The sequence below is a fragment of the Penicillium roqueforti genome (genome assembly GCF_015533775.1).
Source record: "Penicillium roqueforti strain LCP96 04111 chromosome Unknown scaffold_35, whole genome shotgun sequence".
Lineage (NCBI taxonomy): Eukaryota > Fungi > Ascomycota > Eurotiomycetes > Eurotiales > Aspergillaceae > Penicillium > Penicillium roqueforti.
This window is the reverse complement of record NW_024067599.1, coordinates 83,905-110,920: the sequence shown is the minus strand read 5'-3', so window position 1 is coordinate 110,920 and position 27,016 is coordinate 83,905. Positions and strand designations below refer to the sequence as shown.

General features: G+C 49.9%; 10 protein-coding genes across 10 annotated transcripts; 8 read left to right on the top strand and 2 right to left on the bottom strand.

Moving 5' to 3' along the window:
- Positions 1-367: 367 nt before the first annotated feature.
- LCP9604111_8626 (mediator of RNA polymerase II transcription subunit 16) lies at positions 368-3,659 on the top strand (the record flags this gene model as incomplete). The annotated part of the gene is made up of 10 exons (XM_039076790.1): positions 368-498; positions 552-897; positions 971-1,214; positions 1,270-1,733; positions 1,790-2,009; positions 2,056-2,175; positions 2,243-2,353; positions 2,412-2,678; positions 2,733-2,864; positions 2,914-3,659. The coding sequence occupies 10 exons, from the start codon at positions 368-370 to the stop codon at positions 3,657-3,659; spliced, it is 2,781 nt and encodes a 926-aa protein (XP_038925370.1).
- Positions 3,660-4,217: 558 nt separating this feature from the next.
- LCP9604111_8625 (60S ribosomal protein uL29) lies at positions 4,218-5,025 on the bottom strand (the record flags this gene model as incomplete). Its single annotated transcript, XM_039076789.1, has 4 exons — positions 4,218-4,223; positions 4,365-4,590; positions 4,821-4,960; positions 5,023-5,025. 4 exons carry the CDS (start codon positions 5,023-5,025, stop codon positions 4,218-4,220), a joined length of 375 nt encoding a protein of 124 aa, XP_038925369.1.
- Positions 5,026-5,399: 374 nt separating this feature from the next.
- LCP9604111_8624 (putative vesicle transport v-SNARE protein Gos1) lies at positions 5,400-6,200 on the top strand (the record flags this gene model as incomplete). The annotated part of the gene is made up of 3 exons (XM_039076788.1): positions 5,400-5,465; positions 5,522-5,635; positions 5,697-6,200. The coding sequence occupies 3 exons, from the start codon at positions 5,400-5,402 to the stop codon at positions 6,198-6,200; spliced, it is 684 nt and encodes a 227-aa protein (XP_038925368.1).
- A 307-nt stretch (positions 6,201-6,507) lies between these two features.
- On the bottom strand, positions 6,508-7,663 carry LCP9604111_8623 (mitochondrial ATPase complex subunit ATP10; the record flags this gene model as incomplete). The annotated part of the gene is made up of 2 exons (XM_039076787.1): positions 6,508-7,144; positions 7,239-7,663. 2 exons carry the CDS (start codon positions 7,661-7,663, stop codon positions 6,508-6,510), a joined length of 1,062 nt encoding a protein of 353 aa, XP_038925367.1.
- A 507-nt stretch (positions 7,664-8,170) lies between these two features.
- Positions 8,171-11,261, top strand: LCP9604111_8622 (DNA-directed DNA polymerase IV; the record flags this gene model as incomplete). Its single annotated transcript, XM_039076786.1, has 6 exons — positions 8,171-8,552; positions 8,605-8,777; positions 8,825-9,226; positions 9,280-10,205; positions 11,158-11,170; positions 11,226-11,261. The coding sequence occupies 6 exons, from the start codon at positions 8,171-8,173 to the stop codon at positions 11,259-11,261; spliced, it is 1,932 nt and encodes a 643-aa protein (XP_038925366.1).
- A 102-nt stretch (positions 11,262-11,363) lies between these two features.
- LCP9604111_8621 (uncharacterized protein) lies at positions 11,364-13,891 on the top strand (the record flags this gene model as incomplete). Its single annotated transcript, XM_039076785.1, has 7 exons — positions 11,364-11,865; positions 11,920-12,428; positions 12,491-12,602; positions 12,662-13,026; positions 13,076-13,465; positions 13,522-13,711; positions 13,785-13,891. 7 exons carry the CDS (start codon positions 11,364-11,366, stop codon positions 13,889-13,891), a joined length of 2,175 nt encoding a protein of 724 aa, XP_038925365.1.
- Positions 13,892-14,575: 684 nt separating this feature from the next.
- Positions 14,576-15,441, top strand: LCP9604111_8620 (uncharacterized protein; the record flags this gene model as incomplete). Its single annotated transcript, XM_039076784.1, has 4 exons — positions 14,576-14,726; positions 14,797-14,825; positions 14,880-15,017; positions 15,079-15,441. The coding sequence occupies 4 exons, from the start codon at positions 14,576-14,578 to the stop codon at positions 15,439-15,441; spliced, it is 681 nt and encodes a 226-aa protein (XP_038925364.1).
- A 567-nt stretch (positions 15,442-16,008) lies between these two features.
- Positions 16,009-18,130, top strand: LCP9604111_8619 (uncharacterized protein; the record flags this gene model as incomplete). The annotated part of the gene is made up of 2 exons (XM_039076782.1): positions 16,009-16,369; positions 16,428-18,130. The coding sequence occupies 2 exons, from the start codon at positions 16,009-16,011 to the stop codon at positions 18,128-18,130; spliced, it is 2,064 nt and encodes a 687-aa protein (XP_038925363.1).
- Positions 18,131-18,984: 854 nt separating this feature from the next.
- LCP9604111_8618 (uncharacterized protein) lies at positions 18,985-21,555 on the top strand (the record flags this gene model as incomplete). The annotated part of the gene is made up of 3 exons (XM_039076781.1): positions 18,985-19,593; positions 19,672-21,049; positions 21,104-21,555. 3 exons carry the CDS (start codon positions 18,985-18,987, stop codon positions 21,553-21,555), a joined length of 2,439 nt encoding a protein of 812 aa, XP_038925362.1.
- Positions 21,556-22,306: 751 nt separating this feature from the next.
- On the top strand, positions 22,307-22,778 carry LCP9604111_8617 (uncharacterized protein; the record flags this gene model as incomplete). The annotated part of the gene is made up of 2 exons (XM_039076780.1): positions 22,307-22,557; positions 22,652-22,778. 2 exons carry the CDS (start codon positions 22,307-22,309, stop codon positions 22,776-22,778), a joined length of 378 nt encoding a protein of 125 aa, XP_038925361.1.
- Positions 22,779-27,016: the final 4,238 nt, after the last annotated feature.

Below are 27,016 nucleotides of genomic sequence, written 5' to 3'. Positions count from 1 at the left end.
AGCGGTCGTTGGCAGGGCTACCCGTCACCTGATCCGTGTCACGAGGTCTGACTAAGCAGATCACTGGGTTGGTCCCTGGAGGTCCAGGCGCTGACGGCATAGGAACATCTGGATTTGGTCTATGGTCCCCCTCATATTGACATCGGGAATTGCTGCATTGACGGTGACATCCTTGTTGGTGTTTGGGATATCTTCTCGAACATTGGGTGCCGATCTCGGGAATCCACTCCCCCTTTGACCAAATAATAATAAAGCCCATCTCTGATATTCATTGGTGCGAGGAACTCTATGAAGCTATGCTGCTCTATTGATTCCCTGATCATCAAACACATTTGACAAGTGGTCCGATAATATCATGCCCTTGATCATGGAGGACGGTATCGATGTGGATGATCTCTTTGGAGAACCCAACTCCCTGGAGCTGGGCTTGCCGACCGCCTCCCCAATCAAAGGTCTAGCACAATGCTTAGATGAAATGCGTCTATCAGGGTGCTGCCAGTAAGCTTGGAAAAATGTTGCACATCCAAATTCCAGCACTAACCATCTGCTAGGAAAATCGCCTGGTCTCGGATGGGATGTATTGCATCTATTTCCCCAGACGGAATCCGGGTTATTATCCGCTATCTCCAATGCCGCCCATCAGATGGCAAATGGGTGCTCGGGGAAGAGTCATCTTTGGCTCCAGTCTTGGAGGCCCATAATGGCACTCAACTGGCCCATCTATCATGGAATGAAACAGGCTCAGAACTGGCCGTTGTCGACTGTTCCGGTCGGGTATCAATCTATTCCATTTCAATTGCACTGAACAGCATCACAGGCTTGCGTCAAGCCTCATTTGACTCCGGCGATGATGGCAGCCAGGTTGTTGGGATGATGTGGCTGAACTCCCAGCGTTATGTACGTTGAGTCCCCTTGTATTATCCATCGATATATCAAGATAAGAGTGAAAGGACTCTAACTGGTAATATAGGTGCATGCATTTCATCAAGCAGCCAAGGTGAATGGCCGATGGGCATATTCGCCTTTCCGTCGACGCCCCGTCGGGCCATTCCACCCAGCCAACAAAGGCGCACTGATATGTGTGACCAGAGCCGGCCAGATCAAGCTGATATATCAAAACCCCGACAGCAAATGGGCCGAGCTGCCAGCCGAACTGAAGAACACAGGGTACTCGGATAGACTATTAACGCATGCATCCATGACCGCAACACAAGGTATTGTCTTTCAGTCGGAGCTCCATTTCCTGCCATCACTGACACATCAAAACAGCTGGGATCCTTCTCTCCACCTACTCCGCATGCCAGAAAATGTGTCTTTATAGAGTGCACATCAGCTGGAACCCGCCACAATGGGAGCCGGCACAGGGAAAACTGCCTGGCCAATTCCCTATCCCCACCTTCCGTTTGATCCACTGTAAAGTCGACATGCCTAACAATATATTGAACGTTAACCGGGGCCCGGACCATCACGATCAGTCTTTGCCGTTTTTGAACTCGGTATACTCGTTGACACGACTAGAGATCATGCCGGGACAGTTTGATAGCCTCGCGGGGTCCACTGCTAACCCTTGGATCCTGGCTGTCTTATCGAAGCCTCTCCACGCCATGCATGATTATCCAGACCAGCAAGGCCCACCGAGTGTGATTGTCAGGTGGCATTTGGAATCTGCCCCGCAGATCCTCCATCCCAAGTTTGACGAAGTGACGTCAAAAAAGAGCAACGCTCAAGCAAAGGTGTGCATTCCTCGATATTTGACTGTTGCGTGGAATCGATACTGACCTATCCTCAGCCCAAAATGGAACTGCGGAGGCTGGAGAATGTTTATTGCGATAAGTACATTGTCTCGGTCGATTTAGTAGAGCATGGGACAGTCTTGGCTGTCAGTCATGATGACAGCTCAATAACTTGCTACGACACACGGACAATGGCCGTTCTGAACGGTCTTGACGATTCAAGCGCAGTGACCTGTCTGGCCCAGGCTGGGTTCCAGTACCCGCTCGAAACATCAGGTACGAAACTAAACGATAGTGGCGTGGCTAGAACTGACATGGACAGGTCTTCACATTGCTTTCTCTCCTAATGCTTGCGTTGCCGTCACGCTGGATAGTGACGGACATATGCAACTGAGGGCGATGGAGCATTCATTTGGATCCACGGAGGGTCTCTATGACGAGAGTATGTATCTTCCAGATGGCCTATCAGGTCACTTTTATGAAATAAAAATACTGACCGAGGCATGCAGACAATCTTTCCGCGGCCATTGCGGCTTTGACATTGGCATTCAGTCGAGGATGTGGCGTTGATTATAATACAGATGACATACTCATGGTTGCTCTTGGGCAGCTATCACTAGGTGAGTGCTTTGAAAACCTTCGTATTGATAATATCAAATCCACTGACAACTCCCAAAGAGGCTCAAACCACATTCATCAGCGAGGTGTACCGTGCACTGCCAGTCAATTGCAACTTTACAGCCGAACAGGACAAACTCATGAGCCATCCGTACATACCTCGTTGTCTCAGCTTACAGGCCGGACTGGGCTTCAAAGGGAGACTCAAGCGCCGCAACCTCTCATCGGCCGTGCCATGGGCAAGCCTTCAACTCAGACATGCCTCAGTTCTATTCGCATATTTCTTCCAGTATAATAAGGGAGGCCAGACAGAATCGCATGATCCAGGTGAGTTCAAAGAAAGCCCATTTTATCGTTATCCGTTGCTAATTGAAACAAAAGACGTTCTACGCATGGTATTGGGTAACACCAAATGGACACTAGACTTCTCTCATTTTCTTCTGAGCGAAATCTTCGACATGGCCGACGAATTCGAAGATGTATTCGATGATTCAGAAGCATTCACACAGAAGTGTAAGGAACCTCTTAATAACCAACTCCAGCTTCGCTCACCCTTTTACAGTGAAAAACTCTTCCTCTCTCCCCCTCCTAATCCTCCTCTCAAGCATGTCGCGCGCCTTCCTCCGCTTCATCTGCCGTGGCCTCCGCGGCGTGCACGCTGGTTTCGCTAGCGCAAACCCCGCCTCTCTTCTAGGCGACTCCCGAATCTACTACACAGAGATCTGCCAAACACTAGAATCATCGCCGGTACGAATCGACGTGTATGAGAAGTTCCTGGCAGGAGTGGACTCAGCCGTGAAGCACGCCTACCAAGGCGCTGGCTTCGGCGATGCCGAAAGACCCGGCCCGGAAAAGGAATTGCTGGTTAATGCGCGCATCCCGCCAGTCCTCACTACTGCCGTGGCCACCCTCCTCCGACAGACAGTCCCGGCGCTCAAATCCGAGATCAACCGCATGGCGATCTACCTCGGGGACTATAGCTGGCTTGGTTTTGGAAATGACCGACGCACGGCGCTGTACCGGAGGCACCGTGAGGTCGATATCCTCAAGAAGTGCCCGCTGCGCCCGCCGTTGCCGTTGGGGAATGATGGTCGCGTGGCGCCGGTAAAGAAACGCCGGTGTGCGCGTTGCTGTGAAGTCTCTGGTGATACGAATCTGCCCCGGTCGCTTCTGTCGTTCAAGATGATTGCTAAGCTGGGGCTGTTGCGGTCTTGTCTTTGCGGGGGCATGTGGGTTCTTGAGACAGATACTGGGGTTCTGGGGATTGGTACTGCGAGTGCAAATGGCAATGGCAACCGGATTACCTAGACTTGGAACGTCGAGGCTGAGATTGGATACTATGGCTCGCATTCTAGCTTTGACCGAGGGTAATGTCGGGTTAGCTATTTTAGGATGTGAGGATATATTGGTTTTCAAACATTTTTATATTAATCTTAGGTAGACTTGGGGTGGTATTTGGATGTCTCGCATTAGATTCCCTTGTGACCAAAGCAAGATATCTTTAATCCGACAGTTATGTTTGCTTTGTACTCAAGCCATGTAGATTAGAAATGCGGACCACACAAAACTTGTATATTGTAGAAATATATATCACCGAGTCCTGAGACTATGCATCTCCGTGAGATATCGTCACTGGTCTTACATGCGAGCAAGAGTAAGGAAGCTTGGAGAATGTCTAAAATCATGTCATGTCAAGAGTCGATTTGCATCCTATTTAGATACATAATCAAATTCCATTTTTTGGATGTAAAAAAAAAGAGAAAACCGACCCCTCCATAAGCTTTCGGATCCAACTGTCACGTCCTGCTTATGTCCAAGGCCAGCAACGTCTTCCCACAAAACTCCATATCCGAACAAGTTCTGCGTTTAAGCCTGCAGGAAATAGATCGTCAGCATTGTGCTCGGTTGCTTCGGTTCGTCTGACGGGTGAGGTCCTTGGTGGCGAGGGCAAAGATGAACATCTATGAACCCTCATTCCGCCTGTTCCTGCGCTGGATTGTCGGAGTATCATACCTTAACAGCGTACTTCCGCTGGGGGAAGTGGATGGCACGCTTGCGGAGCTTGTCGGTGGTCTGGGTACGCTCGTGCTTGGTGAGACGGCGGCGGATCTCGCGAGTGAGCTTGGGGCGGAGGTCGAGCGGGAGGTACTTCTTGTTCTTGTAGAACAGACGCAGCTGAGCGCGCTGGTTGGCGTTGATGACAGTGAGAACACGAGCGATCGACTTGCGAACCTCGCCGCTAGAAAAAAAAATTTCCGTCAGTATCAAATCTCGAATATCGATGGCCCCAGTATCGTGCGCGGTCTGCCAGATCGTGTAATCCACCTCTTCCTCGTTGATCCCTTGGTTGAATGTTGGCGTAATCTTCTTGCACGTTGTCTGGCCCGGGTTCTCGATCGTTCCCATCCCGCAGATCTTCAAATCCCATCCGCACAAAAAATGAAATATCGGGGGGTGTCGAATACGCACATTCTCTGAGTCTTGGAGGAAGCGCCGGAAGAGATCTTCTGAACGCGGAGCTGGTTAAGCTCCAACTTCAACTCCTCGAGCTGTGTGGCGAGCTCATCCTTGTTCTTGCCCCAGAGCTGACCAGCCTTGACCTTGGACGACTGCAAAAAAAGAGCGATTCATCAGCATTTTGATATCAGAGCCGTAGCACAGCACGACATACCATGGTGGCGTTGAATTGTGTGGGTTGTCGACGTTGAGAATTGAAGATGTCCGAGGGTCAATTTGCGACTGGTTGTGGGACTAGGGCTAAGCGAATTTGTGACTTTAGCGGGTGCACGTGATTACGGTGGCACTAAAGCCTGAATTTGAGGCCTGAAGTTTCTGGCGGAAGGTGCCTGGGATCCGGGGCAGAGAATTACTGTATTTGGTTAGCGCACTTTACCCCGTCATGGGCACTTACGTACATAGACAAGCAGGTAACTAGTTAACTAGCACCTCGGCCCTTGCACGTTGACTAGTTGGTCTGAAAGAAACTCTTAAACATATCAGATCTCTCCGGTGACTTCATATCCAAACTATACATATTCCTTGCCTACCATGGCATCCTCAACTAGCTCAGGTTGGACACAGCTCCGGCAACAAGCACGGTCGCTTGAAACTCAGGTACCAATATCTCCTCATCAGGAGCCCTATACGAATATTAACTGATGCAACGATAGACCGAGAACCTTTTCCACACCTATTCACAATTTGCATCCATAACCAAACCTCCGCCGTCACCCACGGAGGAGGAGCTGCGGCTTGAATCGCAATTGAAAGACCTCCTCGAAAGAGTACGTCCATTCACCGACATGTAACAGAGAGAAAAGCACCGACAACTAATTGACCGTACAGCGCGAGGCTGTTATCGCCCAACTATCCCGTCTACTCGACTCCGAAGCCACCCTCACTGCCTCCGCCCTTAAACAGAACAATGTCTCCCGCCACCGCGAAATACTCCAAGACCACCGCCGCGAGCTTCAACGTCTGACCGCAGCTATTTCTGAATCGCGTGACCGCGCAAACCTACTCTCTAACGTCCGTTCAGACATCAGCTCCTATCGCGCATCCAACCCCGCCGCTGCCGAGGCCGAGTACATGCTTGAAGAGCGGGGCCGAGTCGAGAACAGCCACAGTATGATGGACGGCGTGCTGAGCCAGGCGTATGCCATCAATGAGAACTTCGGTGTCCAGAGCGAGACTATTGCCAACATTAATCGGCGTATTGTCGGAGCTGCTGGCAGTGTCCCCGGTATGAACTATCTCATCGGCAAGATTGGAAACAAGAAGAGGCGGGATGCTATTATCCTCGGATGCTTCATTGGGTTCTGCTTTTTGATGTTGCTGTTCTTCCGGTAAAGTATGGAGTCGAGGCTCCGGCGGTAGCTCAGTGACACCGCCGTCCCTATGTCTTATTGTTCTTATGTCGATTGCTGCTCTCTAGCGAGTGGATTTCTCGAAGGCGTTTGGGTTTAGGCATGTTCCGAGTCCCCCTTGATGGGGGATGCGACAGAATCGATGATAATTCTCGTGAAAGGGTCTCGAAGGCGCCTATTTATACTTTCTATTATACAGTTTCTCTATTGTATGTACAAATCCAACCGAGAGCGGAATGAAATCACATCAAAGGCTCCAGTTCAGGTAATCCTTCTCATCACAACCTTAATCAATACTTGCGAGATGGATCCTGAACCCGGAGAACATCCTTCTTCTCCTCAATAAGCTTCCGCACACCAGCATTGAGTCCCTCCAACTCAGACTTTTCAGCCGGTCCACTCCCCGCCCAGCGAATGCGACACTCCGAATCAACCAGGTAAACATAGCCGACCTTAGAATTCATCATGCCAATGGTCTCCTTGAGTGCCTGAACGAAACCCTTCTGCACAAGGAAGTAGCGCGAATGCTGCTGCTTGGGCAATTTCTGCCGCATCCGCCACATGAACATCTTCACCAGAAACGCCTTCAACCGGTTCTCCTCGAGATTGATATCAATCCTCTGCACCATTTTTCCTCCGCTGGCCATCGCCTCCACAAGTGCCGGGTTCTGCTCTGGCCCTGTAAACGTCGCAACCTGGCTCTCAGCCCACACGCTCGAGAACAAGTTTACAACAGAGATGCTGCCGCGCAGCTGCGTCGTGGTGTCCTGGGGGTCCTTGGGCGTTGCCAAAGTTACGCCGCGCATGTTCGGGAAGTAAAGGGCTCTGTCGGCTTTGAAGAGCCGCGGGTTCGAGACAAAGGTCTTGCCCTCGGCGAAGCGGAGATTGGACCATTCGCGGAAATACGGCTTGGCGACTTGCTTTGTCCTATGAGTTGCAATTGTTTATCAGCCCTACTATTTCCGGATTTGGGCTATATCCCGGGGTGTTAAGAAGAGAAGGGGGAAAGGCAAAATCGTACAATTCCTTGCGCCGCTTGATGTGCCGGTCATAGTTGGTGAAGTCGTCGCGCCGCTGGCGCAAGGACCGCGTGTCAATACCTGTATTCTGTCCTTCTAAGGGTGCTTGCGGGCTACCGATGGGCCGATCTAGGCTTGGAGGAACAAAGTCTGCGTCGCCAGGCTGAGGTCCATCCTGGGACTGGTTCTGTTTGAATTCGATGGCAGTCGATAGGCGGTGTGCCTCATTTCTTATGTTTCGTTTCACAGGAGCGGGGTCTTTTGTGTCGATTGGTTTCTCGGGCTTGCTGGAATATTGGCGCAGAGAAAAGGGTTTGGTCCGTAGCTGGGAGAGAGTTGCTGGGTTGCGGAATTGGCAGCTTAGACAGCGGCCAGTCTGCAGGAGGGAAAGGTCGGCCACAAATGTGGGGAGGGCGGATTTCCACATATTGGCTCACGGTCTATCAGTCAACGGGCCGTGTGTAGGGTGGTGGATTGTGAGGTTATTGCTTTCGAACTTGTCCGCGCATTTGATCTTCCATGGAAATCAAGAGTCACATGACATAATATTTCCAAATTGGGAATAGTCGTCGATGCTAGTTCTATTATTGGGAGGTAATAGATCGTGAAATACATGTTTAGAATGATAACTTATGGTACCACCTAGGTCTACCCAAGGGGGCTATTTCCAAACGGATTCGATATTCCTCGTTATAGGTCACTCTGTGAATATCTAAATTAGGCCACGTGACTTGGCGCCCATTTCGCGCCAGTCAATCGCGTCTCGCATCCACGGGTCCGAGTGGCCCAAGGAAGTTTTCGGACCATTACGCTTCCATTGCTCTCGAGTCATCCATGGATGTGCGGTAACAGTGACCCCCGAGGTCTAGCCTATATAATGAACCACCCCTGGCGTAGGCAGCCGCCCCTCCATTGGAATCCGGACTAGCCTACTATGAAGGACCTATTTCCAACTAAAAAGAGCTTTTTTACGGCTCTTGATCGGCTGGATGACTCAGATGATCAAGATGAAGAGGATGATAGCTGGGGGAATCTTCTAACTTCTGCAGACAAAGGACTCGACAAACCCAATCCAAACAAAGTCGCTCCTTTCGCGGAGCGTATTCGAGCAAATTCGGACCCTATATCTTCGTGTGACCTTCAAAGCAAGAGAGGCAGTCCGTTCGCTGTCGCTAAGCCTGCCCCTACGAACCGCCCTCGGACAGCTGGAACTATGCCTGCTATCAAGAGCGCAGGGCCTCCTCAAAAGAAAAGAAAGACCAATAATGCTAAGATAATCCCAGTTGACCAGCAGATCTTCAAGGGATTGGTCTTTTGTAAGTAGTCTAGATATCCCACAGCCTACTCTCACTGAACTCTCAATACCAGTCTTCTTCCCAAACAACGATGTATCTCCATTCCGACGATTGCGCATTCAACGAGCGCAGGATTATGGTGCACGATGGAGTCAAAATTGGGCTACCGATGTCACTCATGTGATTATGGACAAGAACTTGTTATTGACCGATCTCCTTAACTACCTCAAACTTGAATCCTTGCCAGTAGGTTCATTCACGAGATACCCAGACTTTAATATTAACCGCTGTAGACGAATGTCGCTCTTGTCAATGAATCATATCCATCCGAATGTATCCAGTTTCGTTCCGTTCTTGATACCTCGCACCTTCGATTTCGTCCCAACGGAACTCCAACGACTGCCGAGAAGCAGAAGTCTCCAGTTGTGGAACCACCACTTCCTGATTCTCTTCCATTGAAACCATCGCGGCGGGAGAAAAACCAGTCTCCGGAACGTTGCTTATCGCCAGTCAAGAAACCGACGCCAAACTCCTTGCCAAAAGACTTACCAGAAATTGTACCGGAAAGTGTGCCCAATAATATGATCTCTGAACCGGTCCATGAACCTGCAGCCGAAGAAGCTTGTAAAAGAGGAAGTCGGGAGCGAGATGCACTGGATGATATAATAGACGAGGCTAAGGCCACAAGTCATTTGGTAAAACTACTTCCCCGTCGGCGAAAGTTCACAGAACTGATCTTTACAACCAGCCTCTGGATCCAGTCGAATTTCCCGTTGACGAATCTGCTGGTGCTTCCGATAACGAAACCTCGAGCTCAGGGGAGGAGTCAAGTTGGAAAACACCAAAAACATCCACCGGAGAAGGCAAGGGCAAAGGAAAATCCGACTGGACAAAAGGTTTCGCCTGTATGCAGAAGTTCGATCCGGACACGAAGCTTGACGTCCCAAACAGCGGAACCATTGAGGTACTTGAGCAAATGCTGGAATACTACACCCAGACTGCAGACCAGTGGCGGGTTATGGCCTATCGCAAAGCCATCAGCGCTTTGCGAAAGCAACCAAACAAGATTGTTACGCGAACACAGGCTCGGGCCATCCCTGGTATCGGAGAGCGGTTGGCTGACAAAATCGAAGAAATTGTCATGACTAACCGCCTTCGTCGTCTCGAGAACACCAATAATACCCCAGAAGACCTGATAATCAAAGAATTTCTCGGCGTCTATGGTGCTGGCCTTCCCCAGGCCTCCAAATGGGTCGCACAGGGCTACAGGTCTCTGAAGGATTTATTGGAAAGAGCTCCATTGACTAAACAGCAGCGTATTGGGGTGGAACGCCACAGCGACTTCGCGCAACGAATCCCCCGCAAGGAGGTTGAAGCCCACGGGGCGATCGTGCGAAAGGCGGTGCAGGCTGTGGATAGGGATATGCAGGTGATCGTCTCGGGCTCTTACCGCCGCGGGGCACTCACCTGCGGGGACGTGGACTGTCTGATCACCAAACCTGGTGCCTCGCTTGAGCAAATCCGCATTACGATGCTCGGTCTTGTTGTACCTAGATTGTTCAGTAGTGGCTTTCTGCAGGCTAGCCTTGCCATCTCGTCGCATCAGGATGGATCTAAATGGCACGGTGCATCAGCCCTACCTGGCACCACCCTGTGGCGTCGGATCGATTTATTGTTCGTTCCTGATGCGGAGATCGGAGCGGCGTTGATATACTTTACGGGGAATGATATATTCAACCGCAGTATGAGACTGCTGGCACGCAAGAAAGGCATGTGCTTGAACCAAAAGGGCCTTTATACCGATGTGCTTCGGAACCAGCAAGTGAAACTGAATGGGGGTCGGCTGCTTGAGGGCCGGAACGAACGTCGGATCTTTGCTCTGTTGGGTGTGCCCTGGCGGCCTCCCGAGCACCGTATTTGTTGATGAGCATGAAGGTTCCATCCATAGGTTCATGAGAGTATCAGTTCTGAGTGTTGTTAGTATTGGCCATACACAAAAGGGGGAAATTGAGGTTTGGGGCCCCGGGGGGAAGCACCGAAATATAGGCACGGGAATGACGATATTCTTAGATTGGCTGTTTTCCAACATGTAGGCGTAGTATGTATGCCAGTCATTTGTATTGCTAGGTATCAAGTAGACACATATTATCAACCCCTTAAAAAAAGAAAAAAAGAAAAAGAAATGATACAGCTTGCATAACTCCCCATATATAGAGTTTCCATACAGAAGGAGAGAGAGAGATTCAGAGAGAGGGAGTGGCAGTCACAGTGGCACAAAGTGACTAATAAATCCTCTCCCTCCATTTCTCACCTCTTCTCTTCTTCAACCCCATCCCGTAACAACTCATCCTTTCCCTCGTCTCCTATCCAAGTTGATATCGAGATATCCTTATTCTTCTTTCATCACCGCCTTTCTCCTACCGCCTTGAAGACATCACCGCCTTTCGTGCGGTGAAGCTTCCATCGCGTGTTCCTCCCCTTGCGATTCCCAGACCGCCCTCTACTGCCCTGGTTTTGCCCGCACATCATCGACTCGATCATCTCGAGATTCGTTTTTCTAAATTCCATTTCGAGTCTCTTCTGAGGCTACTGGTCCTATCTGAGGTTCACAGCCTGGGCCTTGCAGTCCTTGTGACTGTGTGTGTGATTTTCCTCCCACATCCCACATTCCCCATTTCTAATCCGAGTCCACAGACCTATCAGCTTGGCGGGATACACTGCCTAGTCTGAACGAGCGACACGTCGATTGCTCTGGCCGACTGTTCACTGTCACTATACCGCTAAACGACACGTGAAAACCTTCCAAAAACACGTCCACGGCCATCCCTCACAATGGGTCGCAAACCCAACCAACTCATCCTCGAGTTCTTCCACCGAGGTCCCAAGCTGGAAGACGCGAGCAATCGCTACCAGCATACGTGCAAAGCCTGCGGAGAAGTGTTCCCCAAGGGTCGCATTGACAGCCTTACCAACCATCTGGTGAAAAAATGTCAGGCGATTCCCCTACGCGACCGCCAACGCGTGTTGTTGCGACTCCACGAACTCCCCGACTTGACCGACGGTGACTCGAATAAAGATTCCCCTGCTGGAGGTAAAAGCAAGTCTGCCGAAGGTGGATTTCCGAACCGACAGAACTTCGACGGTCTCAACGTGTTGGCCGAAGCCTCGCGACAGGTCGGCGCCTCAGACGTGACCAAGCGCGGACCTGGATACACCCAGTCTGTGACAGCTGGAGGCAAGACCGTGATTGTTGATCCTGCGCTTGAAGCGGAGGGATTCCAAGGTCACTCGCAAGGGTCTGACCCCAAGATGGACGGTACAGCAAATGCCGAGGGTATGTTTTTCTTTCGTTCATTGTTGCACGCCTTTGACCACTAACAATTTGCAGGAACTCCCCAATCGTCCAACGCTCCTAGTATACCTGCCCTTCCAAGTCACACTTCGGGCGAGCACCCTGCATCCATGTCTCCGCCCCTCGGTGATGCGTCCATGTCGCCTGATTCTACCTCTAATGCGCGCCAGTCACAGCTGTCGATGATTGCGGCCTCCGCCAATGAGATGGTCCCTCAAGGAATGTCGATTGACAGTGATAACCTTAGCTCTGATATGAAGCTAGGCCAATGGAATCAACTGTCCACACATGAGCAGCTTCTTTTCGACAGCCTGCAAGAGCATGACCCCTCGTTGACTGCTGCCACTCAGCGTGCTGCATCTTACCCCCGCCCTATTGCGATGAACCCAAATACCCAGGCAAAAGGGTTTGTGAACGAGTTTGGTAACTCAACCAAGCCTATGAAACCCAAGGTGCGGGGGCGTTTCACCGCAGAGCGACGCCGTGAAGTTCAAGACGTGCGGAAGAAGGGTGCATGTCTTCGTTGCCGAATGCTCAAGAAACCTGTATGGATTTTGGAACCTGTGTGGGTGTGAGATAAGTGAATATTACTGACAAGTGTTGATAGTGCTCTGGCGATACCCCTTGCACAACTTGCGCTAGCGTGGAGAGTGCCCGCCTATGGAAGCACCCGTGCCTGCGCACCCGTCTTTCCGATGAGTTTGAACTATACAATGCGAGTATGTTTTTTGTGTTCTCTTCTTTTTGAAGATATAATATATACTGACTCGGACTTTAGATCTCAACTCTACCCTTGCCTACCATGACACTAACAGCATCAAAAATCAAATCAAGTTTGAACACTACTCCGGTCGCATTGAAGTTACTCACTTCGAGGAGAGCAATTCCTTCATGACTTTCAGTGGACTGCAGGGTCACCGCAGTTCAGTGTCTGCACTTGACCCCCAGTTGCAAGCCCTCGGAGATGACCAGTTCTCTGGTCCTTCGCAAGAAGTCTATCTCCTGGACGCGGACTCGGATGACATCCCAAATAAGTTGGAGATGTACATTAAGAAGAATGCTTCTTACTTCTACGAGCGAGAGACCTCGCCTTTCATGAAGCCCACTTTGCTGCTTGCGGCTGAACTCAGCCAGGGAAAGAAGGTATGTTTTCTGATATTCAACGTGGGAACGTGCATTGACATAGATACAGGATATCCTTCTGGAACGCGTGTTGGAGCTGTGGGTCGCGACCCACATTCTCGTCGACACAGAACTCACCTGGAAGACTTACTACAACCCTACTCTGCCCCCGAACTCGTTGCACTCTCTTTCTCAGCCATCGGACGAGGGCCGTCTGCCCATCGAGGAGGTCTCTGACCCGGAATCATATGGACTTCTCTGCAGTCAGTTGCGCGCCGCCATGGAGAAGCGTGCCTCGCAGCTGAGCAAGTTTGTTATCAATGATTTGGAACGTCGACTCCTTCAGCGCCAGAAGTGCGGCTGGTTCGATACTTTCATTGTGGCTATTATCCTGCTGAACTGCGTGGAACGCACCTGCTGGCTGTTCCGCTCATGGGACAACGAGAACTTTTCTCAGCGCGTAAGTGGTCCATGTTTATTCTTCCATGATGCATTTCACACTAACAATCCATCCAGTGGCCCCTTGACAAGCGTCCTCCCTACTACTTCAACCAGTCTGACCGCTTCGCCGACATCCTGGAGATGCTCTTGCGCATGCGCCACATTCCTCCCAAGGCCACCTTCCGCCCGGACAATGGTATACTGAAGGCAGTCGACGGCAGTGACGAGAACGCCGTCCGCTGGTTTGATATGATTCAACTGACCCGTACGTCGTATCACATTGTATCATGATTTGCACATATTTGGAGTTCCTTAACTAACATTCCTTTTCTGCACAGCCTACTTCATCGAACAGCGCAAGAACGCCGTCTTCGACCCATCCGACTCGCGCTCTCTGGATTGCCACCACAGTGCCAATCTTCTGGAGCCCAACAATGCCACTTAGCTTCTGACAACCCAAAAATTAAAAGCACAATAAAAAAACAAAAAGGAATCAACAACAAACAATGTCCGAGTCACCTTTTTTTCGTCCTTTGCGTTATCAGTATAGGTCAATTGCTGGTGAGACTCACTGTTACGAAAGTGATAGCGAAATGCATGGCATCAGTCCAAGCCTGGATTAGCTTCTGAATTGAGGCCGGTCTTGGGTTTGATTTGCTTATGGAGTTTGTTCGCAGGTGGATCTATTTTCATGAAGCGAACTGCGATGGAACATATCGAAGGCATCCATGGAAGTGGAATGTTCTGATCTTTTTCAATGGGTGTTTGCAGGTGTTGAAGGGTATGTTTTTCTTCTTCTGATCTTTGTAGCTCTAAAGCTTTATTCGTTAGGCTTGAATGTATGAGGCAAATTTAATCCATTCCTTGAGTAGAAGTAGTCTGTTTATGTAGAGTACCAGTTCCTGTGCATGTGCGCCGAGGTTGGACATAAATCAGGGACTGGGTCAGGGCAGATACAAGATTATGTAATATTTCTTATATTTTCTTCCAATCTGATTGGCTGATGGTCTTCATTATTTCACAAACTTCTTGGATGACGTAGGCTCCAGAATCGGGGGGCACTTTCACCCTAACGTGGGACCCTTCACAGGGGAAATCACCGAAATCTCCACACTTGACTTCTTCAACCATGCCTCCATTTCGTAACTTTCTAGGACGAAAGTCCCAACCCAATGAGGAACCCGCTCCCGTGGATGAGAACTATCTCTCTCCAAATCAACGTCCTGCGCCCATACCGATCCGCAATAGCCAGGATGAGCCCACCGAGTACAAATTGAGTGGTATGTTCGAATCCCCGTTGTGGCTATGTGTGGCTGTGTACTTGCTTGCAATGCTGACTTCGGTCTCTAGTGGTCAACGACAGCGGCGTCTATCTTCCGGTACAGGCTGTGTGTGATCGGGAAGTATGATACACCTGCTAATTACCGTGATAGCCTTCCCCCCCCGAGCGGCCGAGTTTCTGGCGCCGATACCCGGGCTCCAACAAAACCATCAACCATCGAGATCTAGTTGACGAGAATGAGCCGTTCTCCATCTCTCGCGAGTCCTTTGACTCTTACCGCCGATCATTTGTATGCCCCGCGACCCGATCCGATCCGCATAAACCCGACTGACATGAACCCTTCAATCTAGGATATTTCCGCCCGCTCACCCATCATCCATCCTGATGCTGGCCCCTCTCGAACTTCTCTTGACTCTCGGTTCTCCCGATTAACCCCATCGGGCACTCAGTCCATCAGCCTTACCAAGTCTGGAATCATGGAGGAAGAAGCCTTTGAAGAAGTAGGATTAAATGACGAGAAACCTAAGAAAAAGGGCTTCCTCTCCCGGTTTGGTGACTCTAGTAATGATGCGCAATCATCCGGGTCCAAGTCTTCTACCTCGTCCTTCGGCTTCCACATTCCTGGGCGGAAGCGCGGCCAGAGTGGCGGCGGATCAGAGCTGGCATCTGTGAAAGCAACCTCCTTCGAACCTGCACCCCCCGGTGGTATATGAAGTGATGAAATATCTTTAATGCGTTGTGATTCTCTCTACGGCGTTTCGGGTTTGTTTCGGGTGATGCAAGCCACACTCGTTCAAGAGTAATATAATTCGGGATTTGGTCGATGGCAGTAGGGATCATCATCTTGTCCCTGGAGAGTCTAGTGGCTCATGTCACTTATTAGCATTTTGTACATCTGTTGCCGTCGAGTTGCGACTCGAGTCATCTGTGCTTCGTTCAGAGACATTGTCCTACATTTTATTATCATAAAACGTCCATAGCAATCTGTCCTTTCATATACACGTATTATTCGATCTATTTCTGTAAGAATCTATATAAATGGTTATTTGAATACTAACATTGCTACATACTAGTACATGTATGAACTTGCTGAAAAGGCAGGGCTATTTTGTATCTTATCAGTGCAAACTGTGCAAACAGCCGGCAAAAAAACTTCCTCCGCCTGCGACCAAAAAAAATTATCCACCAGGACATCGAGCAGTCTCCGCTCGCAAAGACCCCAGTTTTATTACTTTTTTCAATCGGAGATACCCTTCAGCCTACGGAAATCATCTTTCATAATGGCTGGATTGAAGCGTGCTGTTGACGGCAGCGAAGAGCGCAATGGCAAGCGGAGCAAGACCAAGGAAGGCTCCGCATCGAAGTCCAAGTCCGTGAAGTCGAGCTCTTCATCCAAGAAAGACTCCAAGAAGGACCCCAAATCCAGCAAGAGCGACAAGAAGCCATCAAAGAAGGTTCAGATGGAAGAATCCGAAGACGAGGATGACTTCGACATTGACGATGTCTCGGACGAAGATATTGATGCCCTTTCAGACGATGCTGAGATGCCCGATGTGAGCGAGGAGGAGGAGAAGCCCAAGTCAGGCAGAACACTCAATGCGGAGGAAAGAGCGCAGAAAGAGGCCCCAAAGAACCCCAACAGTAAGTTTCATTTATGCCTCGTTGACGATGCCACATCTAATCATTATTGTGCGCTTAGACTCTCGCGAATCCCACCTCAAGCAAAAAGCACTTCAGCTGGAGCGCAAGGCCGCAAAGCCTAATGCCGATACCGTCGCCCGCTCCAAGAAATTGTGGGAGCAATTGCGCCGCAAGTCCCATGTGCCTTTGGAGCAGAGAAAGAAGCTCGTCAAGGAGCTGTTTGAGATCATCACTACCCGCGTTCGGGATTTCGTGTTCAAGCACGACTCGGTGCGAGTCATTCAGACTGCTCTCAAGTACGGAAACCTTGAGCAGCGCAAACTGATCGCGCACGAGTTGAAGGGCACTTACAAGGAGCTGGCGCAAAGTCGATATGCTAAGTTCTTGGTTGGAAAGTTGATTGTCCACGGAGACGACGAGACCCGCGATTTGATCATCCCAGAGTTCTACGGCCATGTCAGACGTCTCATCCGCCACCCCGAGGGCTCATGGATTCTCGACGACATCTACCGCACAGTTGCGACCAGGGCACAGAAGGCCAGACTCCTCCGCGAGTGGTACGGTCCCGAGTTTGTCATTTTCCAAGATGAGAATGAAACCACTTCCGATCTCGCGAAGATCATCGAAGCCCACCCCGAGAAGCGTGGACCGATCATGAACTACTTGCGCGAGCTGATTAACCAGCTGGTGCAGAAGAAGAGCACTGGTTTCACCATGCTTCACGATGCTATGTTGCAATATTTCCTCTGCACAAAACCCGGCAGCAACGAAGCGAATGAGTTTATCGAGCTGATCAAGGGTGACGAAGAGGGTGACTTGATCAAGAACTTGGCTTTCACCCAGTCCGGCTCCCGCTTGATGTGTCTTATGCTTGCATACTCCAACGCTAAAGACCGCAAGCTGCTTATACGATTCTTCCGCGACATCGTCAAGGCCATGGCTGGCGACGTCTACGGTCACCAGGTTATTCTTGCCGCGTACGAGGTCATTGATGACACAAAACTTAGCGCCAAGTCCTTCTTCCCCGAGCTTTTGAACCAGAATGAAACCGAAGAGGCCCGCAACGAGGAACTCTGCTACCAGGTCAACGACCTGACCGCACGTATCGCTGTGCTATACCCCTTCGCCGGTGAGCGCGTCAAGTGGCTTCTCCCCGAGGCCGACCAAACGGTCCTTGAAGAAGTCCGCGAGGTCCGCAAGGAAACCTCGAAGAAAGACCCGGCCATGCGCCGCCAGGAACTCGTCAAGGCCGCCTCGCCAACACTGCTCGAATTCATCGCTGCCCGCGCCTCTACCCTCCTCGAGACGACCTTCGGCTGCCAGTTCCTCTCCGAGGTGCTGTTCGAAGCCGACGGCGACAAGACCGCCGCTCTCGCGGCCGTGGCCGAGGCCGCCAAGTCGCACACCGAAGCCCGCGATACCGCACACGCGGGACGTCTTCTCAAGTCTCTTGTGCAGGGTGGACGATTCAACCCGGCCTCGAAGTCTATCGAGAAAGTGGAGCCTGCGTTGAACTTCCACGATGTGCTGTACGCGCAGATCCAGGATGAGATCCTAGACTGGGCGACGGGGGCTAACCCCTTCGTTATTGTCGCGCTGGCTGAGTCGGAGGACTTTGAGAAGAAGAGCGAGCTGCTCAAGACTCTGAAGAAGAACAAGAAGGCGCTGGAGCAGGCCTCGGCGTTAGTCGTGGAGAAGGATGGAAAGAAGAAGCCCAGCCCGAGTAGCAGTGGTGCGAAGTTGTTGCTATCGAAGATCTAGATATAAGCGTTTCTACGGGATTATGGCATGTGTAATTACGTTGTATACAAAAAGCATACATTTTTTTTCTCTTTTCTCTTATTTTTCTCAACGTTTATATCTTTTTTCCTCTAATGAACGTTGAGATGTCCCTGAAATTACAATCTCCACCGGTGTGGAACTTAGACTCACCTGGGCATATGGCTGGCCGATCTCAGGGGTTCCTCCATTGTTATTTTAACCATAGCAAAGGACCCTTGGAGATACTCAGCTGACTGTGAGTATATAGTGCAATCAATTAAAAATTATAGAAAATGCCTGTGTCATATCCTTACAGCAATAATGCATCCTATACGGAGTATGCATAGGTATACATCACATCTCAAGGCCATGTCTCTTTGACTACACCGTATGGCTCGAACAGTCGGAGACAATCCTAATTAAAGAAAGAGACTAAAGCATAGACATTTTTCTACGTAATTTTATTATTATAACCCGAGAAAGCCTATTGTTCTCGCGGTGTCCTCCGTACTCCGTATATAGTCTAATATTGATCTGATCTATCACCCGCTAACTATTTTATACCTAATACTACTTAAACTACCACGATTGACAATTGCAAGGGTAGTCGAAGCCTAATCCCCTATTTTTTACTCCGGACGGAGAGTATGAGACAGGAAATTGGGAATATCTTCACAGATCCCAATAAGGCAATGATCAGGGCACGCTAAACTGTCTAAGGGGAGAAACTAACTGTAACGGTACCCAACCCGTCTACGGGACGATTCTGCGACTTCAACCCTTTTCCTCTCTCTCTTTCTACCAATTCTGCACGGAAAACCCCCCCAGGCCCCAGGGCCTGAGAGAGCGAAATCATGCCCTCACTCACTCTAACAGACCCGGACATGATCCTACCATACGAAGTCGAACGCGAATCCCAAACTCCTTCCCCACCCCAAATCGCGTACTTCAACTCCCGCAACCAATCGGATCCCAATGCCTCCATGTCGGCATCCAGTCGACAGAAGAAAAATTTTTCCCGTCATGCATGGACACACGAAGACGTGAATGTCAGTCGCCGTCTCTCAGATATCGGCGAGGAGCTCTCGCCCGCCAGATTGGAGGGATTCGGCGACTCGGATGAGCAAGAGCTAGCCAGCTCACCGCTATTACGTGGGCAGGATGATCCAAACAGGGAGTGGAGTAGCTCCAATTCCACAATCAGTGCGGGGAGCAGACGCGCTTCCGCTTCCAGGGATGTGTCCGAGGCGCAAAACGGACGCGACGAATCTCCCGTTCACCCCGAGGTCGCGAGAGCGCAAGCTACCGCGGTCATTGGAACTGCAGGGGGCTCTTCCGTGCCTGCTAGTAGCGCGGTGGCGTCTGCGGCTGCAGAGGGCAAGGGGCCCGGGGAGGAGTTTTCCTCGGCGATACTGAGTAGCGAGGCGGAAAGGATTTTGGAGAATGCGAAGAAACGCTTGAATGTATGTTGGTTTCTTTTCTTACGCGCCGCAGCTTGCCGCTTGTCTAGGGAGTAATACTAACATCCTTTGAATCCACAGCTTATGGAGAACAATCTCACTCGAGCTCGGTCGACGACGCCGCGGACGACCTCATCGCCCTCATCGCCCTCGCCCTCGAATTCGGGCTATATCCAGCCGATGGGTTTGCACCAGCCTGTGGGTGTACTATATCGGTCGATTTCGCGCACGGATCCTAAGAGCTTTTCGCTTCGACGGCAGTCGTTTATTACGTCGCAGGATACGACGAATAATCGTCATTCAAGGGGTCAGTCTGAGACGATTGTTCCGTCGGATTCGAGCTTCTCGAATGATGACAAGCAAGTTTCGCGCTCTGTCAGTGCAATGGGCGCGAGCACTTCGTCCAGTCTTCATACTGATGATCGGTCGTTCCACTATGCACCTACGAGGGCGTATCTGACGCACCGATCATCGATTTCTTCTACCCAGCCTCCGATACATGTGCAAGAGGAGAAGGAGGGCCAAGGGGCGCAATCGCCTGCTTTCACCGAAGACAGTTCGTCGGGCTCGCCACATGGCTTGGGCATTTCCTCGGAGGAGGAATCGAAATCGAGCCCGGATGGTTTCAGTCCAGTCTACAGCTCCTTTGGTCCCCCTAGCCGCGCGCAGTCGCAACTGCAGGTGCGGGATCTCCAGTATCAGATGAAGGGGCTTCACATCAAAATCTCTTCTCTGAAGGTGAAGAATCAGGAGGACAATCTTCGCCGGCGTAGTTTGCAAAGCCTGCGAACGCCCAGCCCCTTGACGGCCGCCGATCACTGGTATGCGAATGCGCTGGAGCTCAGAGATGGCCAGAGCAGTCGTGGCTCCAATCCCCGACGTGAAGCCAGCTCTGAAAACACTCGGGATGTCTCGAATGAGATAGCGGCGGAAGATCGACGCAGATCCGCCGAGCACGCTGCTGGAAATGCATCCAAGCACGCCGAGAATTGGCAGGGCAATGAGCCTGACTATGGCGATGACCAATCTATCGCCGAGACCATGTACGAAGATGCCGAAGAAGGTGATTTTAATGAGGAAATTGACCGCGAAGCTCTGGATGAGATCTTACGTGAACCGCTTGACGATGACCTCGAAAGCGACATGGAAGTCTTCCCTAACGTGCCGTCGCACACGGACGCGACGCCCCACGAGCTGCGCGAGGATGCGTTCGACTATGAGCATTTCATCTTGCATAGTGCACTGGGCAACTACACCCAGCAACTCCGCCGAGTAAGCAACAGCTCGAACGGATCAGTGGAGACAACCCGGCCCGCATACACAAAGCGGCACTCCCGTAACAACAGCAACATGTCCGTCTCGACCGTGGCAACCTTCGCCACCGCAAACGAAGGCGAGCGTCCCGATGACGAGGATGACGTTGACAGCGTGATGTACTGGGACCGACGGTTTAACCATGGTGCGTTCCCGCGATTCTTTTCCCCTCACGTTTCCGACACTAATCCCTGGACAGAGCTGCGACACGGACATAGCCATAGCCATTCCCAATCTCATACTCACCACAGCTACCAGCCAAGTCCAATCCAAGAGATCGAGGCTGAGAATGACCGCTCCGAAACACCCCGTGGACCACGGCACCACACCAATTCACTGGACCCAAACAACCTTTCCCCTCAGAAGCATACTGGCCGCTCATCCTCAGCCACGGCCGGTTCTGCAACCCCGACCTCTCTTGTCTCGTCCCTCGTCTCCACCGTGCGCGCGGCATCCAGCACCCCCAGTGTCGGTGGCATCAACGATGATGACACACAGATGCTGGAAGCACTGTTCGCCAGCCTTGGTAAAGTCTGTATGGATCTGCAGGCAATCACGAGCTCTGCGGACCCCGATGAAAAGGCTGCGCGGGTGCTGCGGCGTCGTCTGGATGCTGCACGCAGAGTGCTAGAGGGAGAGCTTGATGCTTGATTTGATCATATCGCTTCTCATCTCGCTGCATAGTGAATGATGCCATATACCATGATTCATCCCTGGTTTAAGGGATTGACTTTCTTTTGTTGATTTTGCTTATTTCTCTTCGGCCACATTATCATGATACCCAGCGTTTTCTTTTTCTTTCTCTGTTAGCTGTTGATTTTATTGTGCCTAGGTCATCGGGAGACTAGACTCTAGAATATAGGAATAATCTAATTAATGTCATGATCAATGATGTTGTGTATGAGATTATTAGTTCAGTAGGTACAACAATCATAATATCGCCCATTAAGTCCCCCTCTTCTGTTGGGCTTATTTTTCTTCTTAAAACCAACAGTCGACATTCAACTTCCATCTTACTTCATCTTCCACATACAACTATCTCTGAAATCCCCCCCTTTTTGCCCCGCGATCTCCTAATCGGGACACTGATCGCCAAACGATAAGCAAAGCCTGTCGCGCCCTCTACACGCCACTGTCGACAAATAGTAAGAAGCCCTTGGTGAACTACATGCAAAGAGACCGTACTAATAACCCCAGAAAGCAAACGCGCTTCCTCTAAGCATCGAAGCCAGAGACCCAGCAGAAAAGTCCAAGCGGGTAAAAGACAACACCAAAAAAAAAAAAAGGAACAGCCAAACTGAACAATCCATCCTTCCAAACACCAAGTCCAAGAAAAAGAAAATCCAACACAGACCTCCGCAAAAACCTATTGCGTACTCTACACACTCAAAAAGCCTTCGCGATGAGCATGAGCGCAAGCGCAAACGCCAGACCGCCAGCAGGCGGACCGCCGTCGCACGCCTCGCGCCGCCTTCTCATCTTCCAGGAGACGCGCAATCCGCAGAACGTCGCCGAGACCATCTATCTCCCCGTCAACAAGCTGGGGTTACCCATTTGTGGCGATGGGCCTGAGATGCCTTCTGTGCTGGAGTTGCCGTTGCGAGTGCTGAGGGTGTTTACGGATATCTTCAATCAGCCGAAGTATAAGGGATGGTATGTTTTTATTTTCTATTTTCTTTGTCACTCTTTTTGGGGGCGTTTTCTGATATCAGAATGTGAAGTCATATGCTAATTGGCATTGTTTCAGGGCCGTTGTCTCTGCAGGTCCCTACCGTGATATTTCAGAAGAAGGCAAATTCTATGCTGTGGTCTTGGAGCAGACGCAGAATACTTCGGTTCATGCATCGCACGAGACTCATATGGGGACACCTTGATGGACTGGTTTGAGTATTTTGTTTCTCTTGTCTTATGAACACTTATCATTTCTTTTCATGTTTATTTCTCACGTTCTTGTACATTTTTACCATGCTATTATTAGCGTGTTTAACTTGTTTCTCAATTTATCTCCCAGAATGAAGCTTCAAGAGGCATGGCAATAATTATTACTGAGTAGACCTAGATATAACTAACTACAATCAATACATGTATATAAAGAAAAAGCAAAAAAAATAGTAGTTGTCCCACCAAATTGCCAATTTGCCTGTAACAGGACGGTGTCATCTGGCGACGCCATCCCGGGGTGGAAATGTCTCTGCAGAATTGCTTCCCTCAAGTGTCATTTCCATTGCTTAGTGGCCTCCAGCGTCGTGGATTACTCGCACGAGTGAAAATGCCAACCCCGGGATTCGTACCAGGCACCTTTCCTGCTGGCCTTGGCGGCCGAAGCAGGGTAATTGGCATGGCGGTGAGCCTTCCACTGGGTTATCCGTGACAGATTGGAATATATTTACTTGTAGTGATATGAGTACTATCTTGAATTAACTATGTGATATAATTAATTATTTCGACAACCAAGTTTAGTAGGTGATGAAACTGTCTTGCCTATGTACTATTTACAGACTACAATAGTTCTGCTCAGACAGGCACTCCACGGGTCTTCGTCCTCCAACTAATGACATAACAGGGCTCAAGGACACCACAAGGCTAAAATGATAAAATGATAAGTTCACTCCCTGCTAACTCGCAAGCTCTCATTTTTCTCTGTTCGGGCGTGGCATATTCTAGTTGCATTACCAAGCTGTTGAGAATCTGGGATTTTGAAGCATTAATGAGGGTCACAACGTCATTTCCAGCGGGTATCAACTCACATAGTCTGACAGCTCAGATCGGGACAGCATGAAAAACGACAACGTCTTGCTGTTGCTTGACCACCAACATCGATGGTAGCTTTTTCTCGGCGTTCGGCATTTTCTCGACTGGGCAAAGATGGGGAGCACTGCTCGTCTTAACTCATTCACGACAGAGAGGACATTTCGATGCCATTTCGAATATGTGGATAGTAGATGTAGATAATAGGATCAAATAAGTTAGTATGGCTTAAAGTACTAAACTATCATGCCAGCTATTGATGAAGATGGACCTATAGATGCTACAAAGAGATCTCTTCATTCTGGGCAATGAAAGTGAGATATTTATCAAGGATTAGTCGGAAATATATATAACTGTCGACTCACGTTTAGAGCACATGTCCTAGTAGATGAAATAACATGCCCAGAAGCACCAAGAACATTACAACTCCGACGAAAGAGGGTGACTAACTTCCCCGGAGCACCTGATTGAAAACGAGAGAACAGATAATGGCCTCTTAAATCAGTCCAGAGACTCATTGGATTAATGGGCTTCGGTTACCAGGCTTTGCGACCAATCTGCTAGAATATATCCGGCTGACGAAGGTGGTCGTGACGTGTTCGCTCTTGGTAGTATCATCGTCAAGTCGAGCCACCTCCACGGGCAAGGTGCCGAGCATATAGAGATCGACTACTCGTATGCTGGCACCAATGAGATCCAGGCGATTGCTATTGCGAAGAATGTCTTGAAAGATATTAGAGTGCCCGATATTTACTTTACTGGCAAGGTACTTGTTCTCGCTGCTTGATTGCGCCTATAGTACTTAAATCCCATTAGATTAATGGCGGCCCAATAATTGTCCAGGAAAGACTCCCAGACGTTTCATTAGCCATCGCATGGCAATACCTTTCGCAAGCCCAAAGGGACTCATTCAAACAGCAAGCACGGGAGATACTTCGACAGCTGCACTCCGTCAAGCCTACCGATGGATACCAGATTCGGTCTTACGTCGTGCCCGACCCAAAGATTCGCCAAAATGGCCGTATCCAACCCCTAGAATGCGAGATCCTCTTCCGATCTGGATATAAGCTTCATGCACAACGACTTTTCTAAGTGTCACTGTATAGTTGACAGTGACAAGATCGTGGGCCTCGTTGATTGGGAGATAGCTGGAGAAGTTCATCGTAGGCTTAGGCCACATGGCACTCCCTGTTGGGGGGATCCTTATATGAGTGATCTGATGCATTTGAGCGTTGGGTACTCCTATGCAGCTAGGCAGGTCTCTCTTTGGCAGCCTCCTTACCAGATATCTAGGAGCGTGGTACGGTAGATCCCTTTTCGCATCTTGCAGAGACGTCTCCCCGGGATCCCAGAGCAGAAGCACTTTGTGTCTTTGTCCACATGAAGTTATTTGAAAGGTATGGCAGTAGCTAGATCATCAGCAATCAATCTTACACATATACATATGGGATGATAACTCCTCTCTTTTCAGTTACGTAGATAGTGTACGTGCATCAGAATATCCTACCAAGAGGTTTTGAAGGATATAGATGGTCTTTTGGACTTGGACTTCTGTAGCTCGTCTTCTACTATCTCACGGTATATAGATCATTGGAATTCCGTGGACTGACTGTTACAAGCCACCAGCTTGTTCATAACACCATCAAACCCGGGTCCGCCGTGGCATCCGCAACCTTCACCTTGAAACGTATAGTCATGGATTTCGAAATCATCCTCGCCAGGGTTTGAGAGGAATATAAACAACCGAGCATCGACAATGTAGGTACGGTCGCGAGGTACTTTCGCTCCTGGAATGCTCGCAGTATTTTCGGCCCCATTCCCTCCTCCAAATCGAGCTCTGATCTATGACATAGCAGTGTAAACTTCTAGATGTTGACATTCTTCTTGAATTCACTCTCGATCACAGGTGAAATCCGCCCTCGCTCAAAAATAGCAGCAAGGTCTTCCTCCACGATAATACCGGACCCCGACGTTCGAAGCTCTCGTGCGAAGTTGGCCAGTTGGGTGACTCCATCCGTGACAAGCCGACGGCAGGAATTGTGTGCAAGTTGAGTTTCCCTGATGTACCAAAGCATAGCAACTCGATGAGACGGCTGTTAGCAGAACTGAGGATTATGTGGGGTAACTAGGTCGCGAATCGAGGCGTCAAACAAGACCTCCAAAATGCCCATGCATGCCGTTGGGCATTAACCAGGAATTGATAGGGATCAATTTCCTCATTTGGGGCTGTCTGCATATGCCAAGGGTATTTGTGCTTACTTTAGGTCGAAGCACATCTGGTGTTTGAATCTCACTCTTTTCCTCTTATGCCTTAGTTCCATGACTTCAAAGCCTTATTGTTTGCTGCAAAGACGATAAAAACAAAAAACATACAACAGTGAGGATTCGCTGGTGGTCACCCACCCAACTACTAACTCACCGGCGTGTGGCTTAAGTACGGCTGAGCGGACGGGAAGCCCTGTTTTCCACACCCTATGGTCGTATGTATTAGGTTGATCATGCAAGAGAATTATAGAATGCAATAACTGATGAGGTTCAGTGAACGCTCAGTGAACGTTTACCGATTACTACTTAGACTTAGAGACCGTTCAGAAGCATCAGTCTACTCGACTACACCTAAAAAGGTACTTTGCCTCATACTATGGTAATTAGGAGTCGAATGACAAGCTTGCAAACGGGCAGCTCAGACCCAGCATGGGGTGTCAGCTAATAGAGAGTTTGATTGATGCCTTTCAGGACCTGCTGATGAGGGTCATGACTCATGACCGGCGCACATATCGTGAAGGCCTATCATAAGAGGCGAGAAACTTACGCAAGTTCTGACCTGGGGCCAACCAGACGTGCAGCGGAGTAGACGTGCGATAGAAAGACTCAGGGAAAAGCCATCGTTGTTTTCACTATCGTGACTATGGTGTTTATGCCGTTATCGTTTGTGACTAGCTATCTCGGTATGAACATATTGATATCCGTAATATGAACAGCTCCTCGACGCTTTTTTTGGGCTTTCTCCACCCCGCTGATGGCAGAGATTATTACGATTGTCTTGCTGGTTATGTTTCAAAAGGATCGGATTCGAGAGGCTTTCGACGCTTTCGGTCGTATGATTCTACGCTGGCGGCGAAATCTGGTATCGTATGGGCTTTCCTCTCAGATATTGGCTATAGATTCGGCTGGAACCATATCCTTCAGCTGAAAAAAAGTGAAGCTGCATTACAAGAATACCGAATTCCCAGATGGATTTGTTTCCAAAATCGAGCCACAGGTAAAGCCTACTGTCGAAATCAAAACCACGACTTCCAAATAACCCTCTTCAATATACAATGCACAATGGCAATATTCACTACTGCATGGGCGAGTAGTTCTT